Here is a 16,036-nt window from a genome sequence, read left to right as displayed (position 1 = left end):
CTATGTCTGTCTCCTTGTCCCTTTCTGAGTCAGGACGACCTGGCTTCCCATCTGACCTCAAACACTTTACTGTCTGTGCAAGCCACTTCACCCTGTTTGCCTCAGTTTCCCCATCTATAAAATGGGAATGATAACAGGACCTACCTCCCAAGATTGTCACAGGGATCAAATGAGATTCTATTTGGAAAGCGCCCGGCACACAGTAGGGGCTTAATCAATGCTTGCTCCTCTCTCCCCTTCTGTCAGTCTCTGCCTGGGTCGGTCTCTTTCTGCCTCTCTCTCTCGGGGTCTCCCTCTCATCTTCCTCCCAGCCTTGGCTCTCGGGATGGGCGCTCTGGGTTTTAAAGCGCTTCCCACTGGAGGCTCCAGAAGAGCAGAAAGTAGGCCAGAGAGAAGGGAGTTCGGCCCCCAGCCTCGCACCCCAGCTTTTCCCAGGCTGGTTCCCAGGACAGATCAGCAGATTCTCTGGCTCCCCCGCGCCTGCCCCCCACCAAAAGTATTTCCAAGCCAGCCCCATCCACCACACCAAGGGCCGTCCCCCCCAGCAAGCGACTCCTCGGGCAAGGCGGAGGCTTCCAGGAGAATTGGATTTCGGGTTTGAGCTGGGCCAGGAGGAGGAGAGAGAAGAAAGAAAACCGAGAAACTGGAAAATGGACCCCCTGGAAGCCAGCGTGTTTCCAGGAGCCAGGTCACCCCGAGTTTATCTGAGTGTGCTGGGAAGAAAGCACCCTGTGGCTTTGGGAGGGGAGCTGCCGAGTCTGCACTCGGCGTCTTGGCCAGCACGCAGGCTTGAGGGTTTGGGGCTTGTTTTTGGAAAATGCCAAAGGGCTCAAAATAGCTGCACAATAAAAATGACTCCCAGGCCTGACCAGAAAGCCACGGCTACGGGCCGTACCGGAGCAGGCTCGCCAAACACACACACGCACACACACACACACACACACTCACACGTGTGCGTGCACACACATGCACACGCGCACATGCATGCACACGCACACGCACACACACGCATACCAGAGGCGCTCCATCAACAGATTACCCAGATGCACACACGCAGGACACCCCTGGCCAGGACCCTGAGGCGGCCAATGCGCACCTACAGATACGACTGAACACAGCCCACAGCAATGTGCAGCACACACTCGCACACACCCACACAGACATTCCAGGGGAAAATGATGTCTAATGTGCAGACAGACACCAGCACCCACCAAAGGCAACCACACAACAGAAATACAATAGCCCGGGCACAGGGGCACAAACACCCAGAACCCTCTCACACCACCCAGAGACAGATCATTGGCATACTACAGATGGGGACACCCACACAGACCAATGCCCTAGACAGGGAGAGAGACCCTCGCACCCAATCCCAGGGGCACAAAGGGGCATGCCAGGGAGGGGCCTGCATCTCCCCCCCAGCAAACCCCAAACATTCACACTTCTCCAAAAAGCCCAGCACTCAGCACCCCCAGACACATCCACCCAATTAGCTGCAATGAAGAGATGTCTCCAGCCCCATGGCTCCCATCTCCTCCAAACCACTTCCCAAAGGCGCATACCAGTGGTCGGGCCCCAGAATGCTCTCCCCCACTGCTGAACTCCCTCCCATTTTCATTTCACTTTTCTCTTAAGGCTCCCACAAGCTGTTTTCTTTATTCCTGTGAACCTGGCACATGTCTGAGCGGCTCTGTGGTGAGTCGGGCTCTTTTTTTCCTTCCTCCCAACCCTGTCCTCCTTGTCAGGAGGCCCTGTGACCCAGGCCATAGGAAGGCCAGGGAGTCCCCATGGGCAAGGCTATTCAGGGCCACACCAGGGATGCTCCTCTCCACCTGGGGTGGTTGGAATGTGGTCTAAGCCAGGGGCAGGGGGCCAGAAATGAGGACCTCTAGAAGTCCCCTCCAGTCTAAGGGGAATTCTTATGATTCCTAAAACTCTACTTTAAACATGCCTTTCCCAGCTGCAAAACCTTTGTAGACCAGCCAAGCCAACCTCTATGCTGTCCCCCCGACAAACGACATTCCATCTCTGACCCATATGCCTCTGCTCAAGCCATGCCTGGAATGCTCTCCCCTCACTCCCTCCGTGGCTCAGTTCAAATGCCACCTCATACCCACAACTTCAGCAGCCCCCACCCCACTGGTTAGTGTTGCCCCCACCTCCCAAAATTGTTTTCTATATCTTTTGTTTTTACCGGTCTGTGTGCATCTCCAGCCCCAGTAGTATGAAGGAAAAAGAGAGCAGGGGATTCTTTGTTTTGTCTTTGTATCCCCACAGTGCCTAGCACGGTGCCAGTGGTGGCCTGATCTGAAGATCTCCAGCATTAGGGAGCCCAGGGCTTCCAGAGGCAGTCAGCCCATTCGACATTGAGATAACTTCCTTGGCCCTCCATTTTTCATCATTGTGCCCAAGAGGCAGCTTCATCTGACCCACAACCTACCTACATACCTAATCTTATTTTCCTCCTTCTCTAATATGTCCCTCTCTCTGGACCAGCCAGAAGGCTCTCCTTACTCCACATAGCCTCATGTTCATTCCCACCTCAGCATCTTTGCCCAAGCTAAGACCCCCATCTGTCATGCCCTCTCCTTTTCTCCAAATCCTACCCATTCTTTCAAGCCCGGATCATGACTCCATTTTCTCCAAGAAGGCAATTCCCATCTACCACAGTAGCTCAATTCTCTGACCAATGACCCTTAACATCTCTATAGAATCACCAAATGTCAGAGATGTACAGCCCTCAAAGACCATCAAACTCAACCTATCCTTAGCCAAGAATCTTATCTAGAAAATCCCTGACAGTCATCCAGGCTTTGCTCATATTTGGTAGTTCGTGTGTGTATGTGAATTTGTATGGGTTCTGCACCTGTGCTCTTCATCCCAAGCTAGGCTGTGAGCTGCCAAGGGGAAGGAGGAACCAAGTCTCTGTATGAAGGGACTACAATATGTGGTGGCTACAGCACTGGACTTGGAACCAGGAAGACTTTGATTCGAATCAATCAATCAGCAAAAGTCTACAAAGCCTCTACAATGTGCCAAACACTATGCTACATCCTGGGGATTCAAAGAAAAGTGAAGTCATTACTGCCCTCAAGGAGCTCCATTCTACTGGGCAAAAGCAACCTTTACATATATCGGTGAAAAAAAATAATTCAAAGTGCTTTGAGGAGGGATGGGGATGAGCAGCCAGACAGAAGAGGTGGGAAACTTCAGGAAGGAGGGGGCACTGTAGCTGAGTTTTTAAGGAAACTAGGACTATCAAGTCATGGAAATGAGAAGAAAGTGTTGTAGGCATAAGGAACTGCCTTGGGGGCAGCTGGGTAGTTCAGTGGATTGAGAGCCAGGCCCAGAGACCGGAGGTCCTGGATTCAAATCTAGTCTCAGACACTTCCTAGCTGTGTGACCCTGGCAAGTCACTTCACCCCCATTGCCTAGCCCTTACCACTCTTCTGCCTAAAAAAAAAAAAATGGAGCTGTCCATTCAAAGGTCTGGAGACGGGAAATAAGAGCTGTGCTCTATTAGGATCATGGGTTTATGAGAGGACTTCAGAGGCCATCAAGTCCAGCCTTCCCATTTTACACATGAATATTACATGTAAATATTACATATTTATACACTAAAATCTGGAGATGCCCAAAGTAAGATTTGAACCTAAGTTCTCTGGCTCTGAAGCCAGTGCTCTTCTCCACTATACCATACTTCCTCTCTGGGCTACTTCTTTTTTTTTTGTTTGTTTTAAACCCTTACCTTCTGTCTTAGAATCAATACTATGTATTGGTTCCAAGGCAGAAGAGTGGTAAGGGCTAGGCAATGGGAAGTAAGTGACTTGCCCAGGGTCACACAGTTGGGAAGTGTCTGAGGCCAGATTTGAAACTAGGACCTCCTGTCTCTAGACCTGGCTCTCAATCCACTGAGCTGCCCAGCTGCCCCTCTGGGCTACTTCTGACATTTAATAGCAATACCACCAACGACAAGGCACTGAATCTCTCTTGAGACAATTTCCTCATCTGTAAAATGGGCATATAACATCTGTGGTACCTACCTCACAGGGTTGTGGAGGGTCTAGTCAAAAAATTATGTAAATCATTCTATAAAAGGCACTACATAAAAATCACTTGTCAGCAGACAGAATGAGATACATTTTTGGATACAGACAATGCAGGAATTGGTTTTGCTTCCCGATGCATATTTTTAACAAGAGTTTTGTCTTTTAGCTTTTTCTTTGAAATTGAAGGTGGGTGGGAGGGAGAGAAAATAAATGCTTATTAATTTAAAAATAAAATGAAATGAAAAACAAATGAACATCCCTTCTCAGCACCTGGCACGGCTGCTGGCCCACAGGAGGTGTTTAATAAATACTTGAGTTGAGTTGAGTAGACGTCAAAGGGATACTTTGAAAGTTCTATCATCCTTGGAAGCTTCCAGCTCTCAAAATTCTACAATTCAGGGACAGAGAACTCACCAGTCCATAACACGAATCTTCATCTTGTCACACATTGAGGGAAACTGAGGAAAGAGGAGAGAAGTATTGAGGAAATAAATAGGTTCTTCTGAAGGCCCTGGATCAAGGGAAAGACAGCCAGCCAGTGGCCTTGACTTCCCCAAATGAATCTAGCTAAGTGAGGAGAGGGCAGTAGGTTGGCCAAGGGATTCTGGGAGGAATTAAGCCCAGGCGGGGATGGAGAAATAGAAGACTACGAAATGACCCTCCCTCTTCCCAGACTCCCCTTCCTCAAGTCTCCTTACCATGGCTGGCAGTGTGATGCTTTGGTTCCACTGAGGATGGGCTGTCTTCTCCAAAATCCTGCTGCAGAGCTAGAAACAGAAAATGCAGAGGGATTGTCCTAGTACTGGCATCATGAGATCTTGAGCTAACTGGGCCCTAGAGGCTGCCTAGAGCCACCCCACCTGACTGCCCACCATCCTGCAAGTCCCAGCTAAAATCCCACCTTCTCTAAGAAGGCCACCCCCACTCCTCTTCATTCTTGGGTCTTCTTTCCGATGCTCCTCTCCTATTGTCTGTCTAAAGCTTCTTTTTGTGTATTTGGGTCTAGATTAGACTGTGAGCTCCTTAAAGGCAGGGACTGCCATTAGTCTTTCCACGAGGTGGGGTAGATGATAGAGTGTCAGGCCTGGAGCCAGGAAGACCTGAGTTCAAATCTGACCTAGCTCTGTGACCCTGGGCAAGTTGCTTAACCTTGTTTGCCTCCGTTTCCTCATCTGTCAAATGAGTTGGAACAAGAAATGGCAAACTATTCCAATATATTTGCTAAGAACCCCCCCCAAATGGGGTCACAAAGAGTCAGACATGAACTCTAACAACCCAACAGGATCTTGTGCTCCTGCTTCTACCCTTTGGGACCAAGTGGAACAAGGTCAGTCGCCCTTCCACGTGGCCACCCTTCATACTTAGCTCTTCTTTCCCCTCTCTATGGCTTCTCTCCTCCAGCCTGAACTGAGCTCATACCTTCATCCATCCCCACATGCCAAGCCCACCAGGCCCTCCGCCATCTTGGTCACCTTCCACTTTATCCATGTCCTGCCCAGACTGTGGCCCCTCAGAACTGAGGCAGCATGACCATCCCCTCCCACACTGCAGGCACCCAGGCTTGCTCAGGCTTCCCCTGGTCCCTGACTCACATATGACCCCCCTCCTCCTGCCCCATCTATCTCTACCTCAATGGCACTTCAGAACTTTTCCATGCTCTGGGGGAATGGAGTGGCACTGGGTATCCTGACTCTAGGTATCTAAGTGGCATTGTAGATAAGAGCTTTGGACTTGGGTTCAAGAAGATCTGAGGTCCAATCCCGCCTGAGACACTTACTAACTGTGGGCTAGTCACATAACATCTGCTCGGCTCAGTTTCCCTGGCTCTAAAATGGGAATAATCATGGCATCTACCTCTCCGGGTTGCTGTGCGGGTGGAAGGACACAATATTTGTAAAGTTCTAAGGCACCCTGGGGGCTCCCTCAGGGCCCCCCAGGCCAGGGACCTCCCTGAGGGGAGCCCCCATCCCGGATTCTGTGGGCTCGAAGCCTTCTAAGGCTGCTTTGTAGGACTCCGGGATTCCTGTTCTCTCTAGAGCCCAACCAGAGGAGGGTTTCGGGCCCTGAGAATCTCCTCCAAGGATTCCCAACCCAGAAGCCATCAGCCTCTGACCTCCTGGGGTGGAGGGGGCCAGGGCAGCCCGGCAGAGGCCTCCCTTAAAGGGGGCGAGGGGGGATGGGGGAGGCGGAGCCCGGAAACCAGAGACCCGGCCTCCTTTTGGGGGTCTCCTCGAGGCAGGCAGGGCCAGGCCGGAGCACCCCCGCCTCCCTGGCCGAGGCTCCGCTGGGCAGCTCAGCCTCCACATCCCGCCTCTGCCTGGGCTGTTCCTTAGACAGCAGCACCACGGTGTGTGCAGATGGGGAAATGCCGAGGAGAGCACACGGCCCAGGTTGGGCTGAGCAGAGCGGGGCAGCCATGGGGGTCCAAGCACCAGCGACAGGACCGGGAGGGGGGCGGGGCGGGGCGGGGAGAGGATGGAGGCGGGGCCAAGCCCCCCCCCCACACACACACACACACTCGCACCACCGGGACAAAGGACGGGAGCCGGGATGGAGACGGGAGGGATGCGGCCCCTCCCGGGAGCTGCCCAAATGGCCCCCCATTTGGCCGGGGGTGGGGGGGGAGCGGAGGGAGGAGGAGGAGTTTCGGCAGGGGTAGCCCCGGCGGCCGGCCCCCTCCTTCCTCCAGCGGGAGGGAAAGCCCGGCCCCCGCCCCCAGCCCGGCTCCCGCTCCCCGCAGGTGATCTTCCTGCAATAACATCTTGGCGGCCCAGGCGTCTGCAAGAAGCCACATCACACGGGCGGCCGCTGCCCTGTGCACGTGCCTCAGCCCCCGCCTTCCTCCCCAGACATGAGCAGGGCAGGCAAAAATCCACGGGGCGGGCCGGAGAGGCCACAGGGGAGAGAGACCACACAGCCGAGCCACAGGTGAGGCAGCCCCGACCCGAGAGGGGCCGCCAGGTAGCGCCTCCAGGGCCTGCCTCCCACCCAGAAGCAGCTGGATAGCGCGGGGGCAGGGGGAGGCTTGGAGTCAGCACCGCAGAGCAGAACCAGTGCTGTCCTTGGAACTGGAAGGACCTGGGTTCAAATTCTACCTCTAGCCAGCAGCGTAACTACCGGCTAATCGTCTAACCTCCCAAAGGCCTTCGTCACATAGGGAGAAAAAGACCCTCCCAGGACTGTTGTGAGCCTCAAAGGAGGTCCCCCAAGCTCGATTCACATCAGAACAGATTATGGGGGCCTGAAAGGACTGGAAACCAGGGTGGGAAGCTTGTAGGAAGAGGTAAACATCGCAGAGATCCCAGAGAGGCAAAGCTGGAAAAATATTTGTCTCCAGCAATTAATCTCTTCTCCAGCCCAGCCTCCAGAGAGCCGCCATATTGGCATTCTTAGAGCACAACGGATCTAACCATGGCACTCCCTTCTTCCAGAAGCTTCAGAGGCTCCTTAGTGCTTCTAGAGAAGAAGTAGGACATCCTCCGCATTTAAATCCTTCACAATCCAGCTGCAAGTTGGATTTCCAGACATATTTCACAGACTTCCCCTCCCCCATTCTGTGTGCCATCCAAATTGCCCTCCTGGCTGCTGCTTCCCCTTAAACCCTCCTCATCCAGAAGTTAGCTTGTATGTAGCACATGGAGGGATGCAGGCACCCAACAGGTCTTCACAACAACACTGTGAGGCTGGTGCGGTTATTATCCCCATTTTACAGATGAACAGTTGGTGATTTTGTCCAAGGCCAGAGCCAAGAAGTACCTGAGGCAGGATTTGAACTCAGGTCTTCCTGACTCCAAGCCCTTCACTCTATCCATTGAACTACCTGTCTTCCATTTCCCACTTCCCTGCCTCTGTCCAGCCTGTCCTCCATGCCTGGAATATTTTCCCTCATTATGTCCATCTCTTTGAAGATCAGCCTCTGTTGGCTTGGATGCCAACTGGAAAAGGGCTTTCCTATGTTGCACCACCCCACACTCACACCCTCCAGCTCCTAGCACTCTCCTCTCCCCCATCAAAAGAAAGACCTTTGTGGTGGGTGTGTGTGTGTGTGTGTGTGTGTGTGTGTGTGTGTGTGTGTGTGTGTGTGTGTGTGTGTGTACAGGGTATCCCCTCACCTTCCTTCCCTTAATGGAATATGAGCACCTTGAGGTCAAGAAACATCTTACTTTTGTCTATCTCATCCCCAACTCTTAGCTCAGTGCCTGGCACCTAATAGGCTCCTCAGTGTCTGTATGTCTGTCTGTCTGTCTCTGTATCTGTCTCCCTCTTCCCCCCAGCACCACCACTCACACCCCAGGGAGTCTGGGGCACAGGGGCACCAGACATAGGCTGTAACTCAGCCAGGGTGACCCAGGACCTCACCCCCACCCCTACAAGGTGCCTCGATGCTGCCTCCTTACCATTCTCCCTGCAAAGCTGACTTCCACAAAGGGGTCCACCAGATTCTTCTTGTTGCTTTCAAACCCGAAGATCTGTTTCACGTTGTCCATCACAGCATCATCCACTAGACAAGAAAGGGCAGGCTGGGCTCAATCCTGCTGGCCGGCTTCTAACCCTCCATCTCGTAAAATTCCTCCTCCTTGATTCCCAACCCCCCACCCAGAGGCTCCCTCATCAAACCCAGAGACATGGGATTTCTCTTCATTGACTCCCTAGTTATCATCACGTTCACCATACCAGGCAATAGCCTATGGTGGGAGGAAAGAAAGGCCCCGCACCTGCGGCTCCACTTTGAGATGGATGAAAGAATGAATGAAGAGATGAATAGCTGGATGGACAGATTAGTATATGATGAGATAGATGAGTGGATGGATGGATGGATGGATGGATGGATGGATGGATGGATGGATGGATGGATGGATGGATGGATGGATGGGAGGATGGATGGATGGATGGATAGATGGATGGATGGATGGATGGATGGATGGATGGATGGATGGATGGATGGATGGATGGGAGGATGGATGGATGGATGGATGGATGGATGGATGGATGGATGGATGGGAGGATGGATGGATGGATGGATGGATGGATGGATGGATGGGAGGATGGATGGATGGATGGATGGATGGATGGATGGGAGGATGGATGGATGGATGGATGGGAGGATGGATGGATGGATGGGAGGATGGATGGATGGATGGATGGATGGATGGGAGGATGGATGGATGGATGGATGGGAGGATGGATGGATGGATGGATGGATGGATGGATGGATGGATGGGAGGATGGATGGATGGATGGGAGGATGGATGGATGGATGGATGGATGGATGGATGGGAGGATGGATAAGTGAATGGATGCATGAATAGGTGAATGGATGGATGGATGGATGGATGGATGGATGGATGGATGGATGGATGGATGGGAGGATGGAGGGGAAGATGGTTGGATGAGTGAATGGATGGATGGGTGGATGGATGGAAGATGGATGGATGGATGGATGGATGGGTGGATGGATAGGTGAATGGATGAATAGATGGATGGGAGGATGGATGGATAGATAGGAGGATGGATGGGTAGATAGATGGGAGGATGGATGGAAGATGGATGGGAGGATGGATGGATGAATGGATAGATGGATGGATGGGAAGATGGATTGATGAGTAGATTGATAGATGGATAGGTGAATGGATGGGAAGATGGATGATGGATGGATGGATGGATGAATGGATGGATAGTTAGAAGGATGAATGAATGAAAGGGCATCTAATAAATAATTGCTTTGAGGCAGAAAGGCAGTGTGGTGTACTGCCTCATAAATACTGATTGTGTGATCCCAGACAAGTCACAGTCTTTCGGGGCTCTAAGTAATTCCCTAAAATGCAGAGAGGGTGCTGACCTGCATTTGTGGAGGGGTTTCTGCTGGGAGTTACCTGTACCAATGGACCCATAGGTCCTGTCACTATCCTATCGTAGGATGGCCTGCTATAAAGTGAAGCAGGGTTGGGGCTGCCAGAGACACTCCTCGGTGAGGGAGCTTGTAGACATTCACACTCCCCACCAGCACCCCTACACCAGGCCACAAATATTGTTATTGTTTGCCCTTCATTTTTTTAAACCCTTACCTTCTGTCTTAGGGTTGATTCTAAGTGGTAAGAGCTAGGCAACTGGGATTATGTGACTTGCCCAGGGTCACACAGCTAGGAAGTATCTGATGCCATATTTGAACCCAGAACCTCCCATCTCTAGGCCTCTCTATCCACTGACCCACTAGCTGTCCCCATACTTCATTTTTTAAGAGGACCAATGCCATCGGGGGATGATATGCTGACTGGAAATGAATTGAATTTAAGTGAGGGAGAATTGGGCAAAGTGATGGGCTTCATTCTCTTTTCCAGAGTCATTCAAGTCCAATAGCAGGACAAAAGTCAGGCTGCCCAGTGATGGCATGGCCTTGGCGAGTTAGGGGGGCATCTACACCAAGCATCCCCCCCTCATAATGGGGTTAGATGAGAGCAATCTATCCAGCAGCCCCAAAAGCGGCTGAAGGTCAGCTGCAGGATGCTTAGGACTTAGGACTACAAATAAACTATGGAGGAGTCTGAGCTAAGAGAAGGAGCCAGGCCCCCTGGCTCCCTGGCCACCTGGCCAGGCTTGTCCTAGCTTCAAGCAGGTCAAGTTGGCTCCTGGTGGGGTGGCCATGTGTTCCCAGGGGCAGCAAACTCTCCTGAAGGTGGCCTTAACCCCAGGGAGATGCGGGTAGCCCTAGTTCTCTCTCAGTGACCTGGCAATGACTCCTTACGTCTGCGCAGATGCCGGAGCCCCCAAACTGTCCCCCTGGTGTGCCTAGGTAACACCTAACAATAATACTAACCACCACAGGACCAGACCTCGTCATTTCCTCGTCATAGGGAACTCCCAGATAAGGAAACTCCCTTCCCTAATGCAGAGCGCCACCTTGTCCACAGCTCAGTGTGGGTTCTGGTACATCTACGGGGTGATGCTCAGGGTCATCCAGCAGCAGGTGTTGAGGCAATATCTGAACTTCGAGTTTTGAAATGGAAATGCAAGTGAGCCTTCGTGTCCTGCCACCCCAGTCAGGCGGAATCCCTCCCTTAAAAAACCAGCTGGGTAAAGAGCAGCCAAAGGCAGCAGCCATCTCTGTGGTCCCCAGAGAGCTGAGGCTGCCTCCTCGGTCTTGGGGGTCTTTCTCACGGGGGGCCTGGGGGGAGCAAGGCTGCCTCCTCGGTCTTGGGGGTCTTTCTCACGGGGGTCCTGGGGGGCTGCCCACTGTGCTGAGCTGTGGATGGACAAGAGCCCCCACAAGCCTGCCTTCAGGGGCCCCTCACAGAGTCACTGGTCTTTGGCAGCCCCAACTGAGGCACAGCCGCCCATCCTATCCCGTTGTCTCCAACGCCCCCCCAAGGCACCCCGACTTACTCTGGGGCAGATCTTCAGCCCGGAAGATCTTGAGACAAAAGTGAGCCCCGCGCAGGGCCACGCCGGGGGGACGGAGGAGGTTCCCCTCAATGTCCTCCTTGTCTTCCACGGGCTCTTTCCTCTCCACCTAGGAAGCCGGGCAGAAGCCAGACGGAGCGTCCGTCAGACAAAGGCGGCAGTCAGGGCAGAGCACTGACGGCCAGCGTTGCCTTAAAGGCCTGGAGGGAGCTCGGCCCCGGGACCAGAGACTTTTGTCCTGGTCCTCCCCTCGCCTGGCCATGAGGACAGACGAGTCACTGCCTCTGGCCGGTGCCCAGGAGGACGGGACTGGGGGGGGAACCCCAAGCGCGAGCCTTTTCTGTCAAGGCCTTGGACCAGCCCCCTCTAAGGGAAGGTCGTGCCTAGGGAGAACAGATGTGGTGTAGGGCCGGCCGTGGCGCCCCCTCCTGGCACTACCCTGGAGGCCATCAGCCCTACCTGCCCTGGCTTAGAGGCTCCCCAAAGTCTGCCTGTGACCTAGAAGAGGTCACTCTCTCCCCAAGTCTCGGTTTTCTTCTCCACACAATGGAGCTGCTGCCGCCCCCCAGCACAGTGCCAGGATACCGTGTGGTGCCCGTTGGACTGGGCACGTGTGGCCGTGTCTGCCAGGACTCACCGGGGCTTCATCGCCCGGACCCAGGATGAAGAAGCTGACTTTTAGGTAGCCTCTGGCCCCCGCGGAGAAGTCGTTGGGGTCTGCCAGCAGCAGCCACTTCCGGAGGCAGGCGTGTCCTACAAAAGGAGGATCTGTGAGGTGCCTGGGAGCCGAGCCCCACCGGCCTGTGCAGGAACCCCAGAGCCTGGGGGAGGTTCAGGCTCCCCAGGCAGCCAGCGGCCTCAGGGGTCAGGCCAGTCAGGTCCAGCCACTGGCAGGCATCAAACCCAGGGGCTCAGGGCTCAGGGCTCCAGGCTCCAGGCTTAGGGCTCCAGGCTCAGGGCTCCGGGCTCCAGGCTTGGGGCTCTAGGCTCTGGGCTCCTGGCTTAGGGCTCCAGGCTCAGGGCTCCAGGCTCCAGGCTCAGGGCTCCGGGCTCCAGGCTTGGGGCTCAGGGCTCTGGCCTCTGGCCTCTGGGCTCTAGGCTCTGGCAGGAGGCTATGCGAATTGAAACCTCACATCTTCTAACATTTCCTAACCAGCAACGATCCCAGGAAGGGGAACAAGGAGACTAGGAGGGACTCTCCACAGTGGAAGTCCCAGGCTAGAGAGTCGAGTAGGCTTGGGAAGGGGGTGCCCCAAAGGGTATCTGGAAGATTGGGGAGCCTCCCTGCCCTACAGGAACAACATCAGGACCACGACCACCCCTAGACTACCCAGGGACCCCATGAGAACGGATCAGGAAGATTGGGGTCGAGAGACTCGAGGGGCAGAGGTGTCCACACGGGTTCCTCACTGGATGGAGCCTTTTCCTGACCACTCTGTAACTCTGAACCCCAAGATAAATCCTTCTCTGCCGGATTTGGAAGCCCACAGAGCAAAGGAGCGAGGGGTCAGTGGAAATCCAAAACGGGGGCCCAAAGCTTTCCCCAGCACCCCCATTAGGGGAGAGGGCCACAAGGGCTTCCCTTTGAACTCACTGGGCTCTGCATAAACTGCTCCGATGTCCATCTGGAATTCAAAAGGAGAGAAAAAGAATCAGTAACCCCCCAGTGGAATGCAGCCGCAAAGGGGGCTGCTCATGGGAATGCCCTGCCCCAGGGGGTCCTGGCCCAAACGATGAACAAAATGCAGCCTTCCAGTCTCCATGACCTGCATTCCCATTCCCGAGCTCCACAGCCTGCTCAGTGCTCCAGCTGCCTAGTGGTCACTTTGTTCTTTATCCAGGCTCTCTTGTCAACCCTAGGACAGTTCCCCTCCCTCTGCAGCTCCTTTCCCCTTCCCATGAGCCCATGGCTGCGCCCGAGCGAACTGCAAACTGCTCAGGGAAGCCGACTGCGAATTACACGTCAAAAGTCAGCAAATGCTAGATTTGTTATTGTGTTCATTGTCTCTAGGAAAGGGATGGGCCAGACGCTCAGAATGCAGACTAAATCCGAAAGTGAGTTTGGGGTTGGCTGGGGGGGGAGGGGGTTGGCCAGTCGGTTGTTAAATATTTGCCAGCATATCCTGGCCTGTATCTCACGCCTCAGAGAACGTGAGCCCAGGAAATCCAGCTTTGTGGGTGAGTGCACGTAGCAGAGACTATAGTACAAAGCCAAAGACAAACTGTCGGGGAACCTCCGCCCCGCCCCCTTCCCCAACACGGTGATGAGCAAAAAGAAGAATTACCCGAAACTCCCCAATGAGAGCATCTGTCCGGAGGGAGCGGGAATCGACCACCTGGAGAAAGGGGGACAAAGCGTTCCAGAATGGCTCCTAAACCCATTCAGACCGTACGTACGTTCTGCTGATGTCTTGAACTCTGTTTATCCCTATAGCACGTCAGCTTGTTCATTCCACTCCTTATTCTGGGTTGTTGAGATCTTTATGGATCCTGACTCTAAACTCCATGTTAGCCATCCCTCCCTGGTGTAGATCAGCTGCAAATCCAGTAACAAAACCTCCCTCTCCCCTCAGCATTAATTCTGTCTGTCTCCGCCTTTGCCTCTGTCTCTGCCTCTCTGTCTGTCTGTCCATGTGTGGCATTCTCTCTCCGTCTCTCTCTGTCTCTCTCTGTCTCTCTCTCTCTGTCTCTCTCTCTCCCTCCCTCTGTCTCTCTCTGTCTCTCTCCCTCCCTCTGTCTCTCTGTCTCTCTCTGTCTCTCTCTCCCTCTTTATCTCTCTCTCCCTCTCTCCCCTCTCCCTCTCCGTCTCTCTCTCTCTCCCTGTCTCTCTCCCTCTCCCTCTTCCTCTCCCTCCCTCTCCCTTTCCCTCTCTCCCTCTCCCTCCCTCTGTCTCTCTGTCTCTCCCTCTATCTCTCTCTCCCTCTCTATCTCTCTCCCCTCTCCCTCTCTGTCCTCTCTCTCTCCCCCCTGTCTCTCTCCCTCCCTCTGTCTCTCTGTCTCTCCCTCTATCTCTCTCTCCCTCTCTATCTCTCTCTCCCTCTCTGTCTCTCTCTCTCCCCCTGTCTCTCTCTCTCCCCCTGTCTCTCTCCCTCTCCCTTTTCCTCTCCCTTTCCCTCTCTCTTTTCTTCTCCCTCCCTCTCTCTCCCTCTCTCCCTCTCCCTCTCCCTCTCTCTCCCTCTCTCTCTCTCTCCATCCCTCCCTCTCCCTCTCCCTCCCTCTGTCTCTCTCTCTCACTCTCTGTTGCTCTCCCTCCCTCTGTCTCTCTGTCTCTCTCTCCCTCTCTCCCTCTCTCTCTTTCTCTCTCTCTCTCCCCCCTCCCTTTCTATCTCTCTCTCCCCTCTCCCTCTCCCTCCCTTCCTCTCTCTCTCTCTCTCTCTCCTCTCTCTCTCTCTCTCTCTCTCTCTCTCTCTCTCTCTCTCCCTGTCTCTCTCTCCCTCTCCCTCTTTTCCTCTCCCTCCCTCTCCCTCTCTCCCCTCTCCCTCCCTCTCTCTCTCTCTGTCTCTCTCCCTCCCTCTGTCTCTCTGTCTCTCCCTCTATCTCTCTCTCCCTCTCTATCTCTCTCTCCCCTCTCCCTCTCTGTCTCTCTCTCTCCCCCCTGTCTCTCTCTCTCTCCCCCTGTCTCTCTCCCTCTCCCTTTTCCTCTCCCTTTCCCTCTCTCTTTTCCTCTCCCTCCCTCTCTCTCCCTCTCTCTCCCTCTCCCTCTCCCCTCTCTCTCCTCTCTCTCTCTCTCCATCCCTCCCTCTCCCTCTCCCTCCCTCTGTCTCTCTCTCTGTGTCTCTCTCTGTCACTCTCTGTTGCTCTCCCTCCCTCTGTCTCTCTGTCTCTCTCTCCCTCTCTCCCTCTCTCTCTTTCTCTCTCTCTCTCTCCCCCCTCCCTTTCTATCTCTCTCTCCCCTCTCCCTCCCTTCCTCTCTCTCTCTCTCTCTCTCTCTCTCTCTCTCTCTCTCTCTCTCTCTCTCTCTCTCTCCTCTCTCTCTCTCTCTTTCTCTCTCTCTCTCTCTCTTTCTCTCCCTCTCCCTCTCCCTCTCCCTCTCCCTCTCCCTCTTCCTCTCCCTCCCTCTCCCTCTCCACTTACTGTGATAAAGATGGGTTCATCAAACAGCTCTACTGGAGAGTCAAAGACATTGAAGAAAAGGGTCTGTTAAAGACAAATCAAGGACAAACTGGTCACCATTCACAATCGGACTGTAAGGTACAAAGAAGCAGGGTCACACTAGATGCCAACTTCTTTTTCAATTTCTAGCCATTTGCTCTGTCCCAAAGTGGGCCAAGGGTCCCTTCGAGTAGCAGGTTCCCCTTCAGAGGAGGCCTTCAGGGAGTGACTGGATGACCGACCCACTGTTGGCGATGTTGGAAAAAGGAATTTCTGGCCATTTGTAGGCTGAGCTCTTCACCGCCCCTAAATTTCTAAGATTCTATGAAACATTCATCCCACAGCGGGGGAAAGGTGGAATAAGTCCAGGTATGCCAACAAAAGGAAATATCGCTGTGCCACAAGGAAGAGGAATCCCCATTAAAGCTTCCCAACAAGGATTGGCCTTGTTCATGGTGGTGTGGCCATAGAGGTGACCCTGGGTGGCCAGCCCTGCC

The 16,036-nt window shown here is 53.8% G+C and overlaps 1 protein-coding gene across 16 annotated transcripts in view; it reads right to left on the bottom strand.

Moving 5' to 3' along the window:
• The window catches only part of DYSF (dysferlin), a 279,243-nt gene that overhangs the window by 187,560 nt on the left and 75,647 nt on the right, over positions 1-16,036 (bottom strand). For all 16 annotated transcript variants that reach the window (XM_056814043.1, XM_056814044.1, XM_056814045.1 and 13 more), the window contains 8 exons: positions 15,522-15,584; positions 13,733-13,783; positions 13,042-13,072; positions 12,085-12,200; positions 11,430-11,556; positions 8,447-8,550; positions 4,748-4,816; positions 4,464-4,507 (listed from right to left, as the gene is read on the bottom strand). In XM_056814043.1, coding sequence (XP_056670021.1) covers positions 4,464-4,507; positions 4,748-4,816; positions 8,447-8,550; positions 11,430-11,556; positions 12,085-12,200; positions 13,042-13,072; positions 13,733-13,783; positions 15,522-15,584 — 605 coding nt within the window. The remainder of the gene's footprint in view (positions 1-4,463; positions 4,508-4,747; positions 4,817-8,446; positions 8,551-11,429; positions 11,557-12,084; positions 12,201-13,041; positions 13,073-13,732; positions 13,784-15,521; positions 15,585-16,036) is intronic.

The sequence above is a fragment of the Monodelphis domestica genome, chromosome 1 (genome assembly GCF_027887165.1).
Source record: "Monodelphis domestica isolate mMonDom1 chromosome 1, mMonDom1.pri, whole genome shotgun sequence".
NCBI classification, from domain to species: Eukaryota; Metazoa; Chordata; class Mammalia; order Didelphimorphia; family Didelphidae; genus Monodelphis; species Monodelphis domestica.
This window is presented reverse-complemented; position numbering and strand designations above follow the sequence as displayed.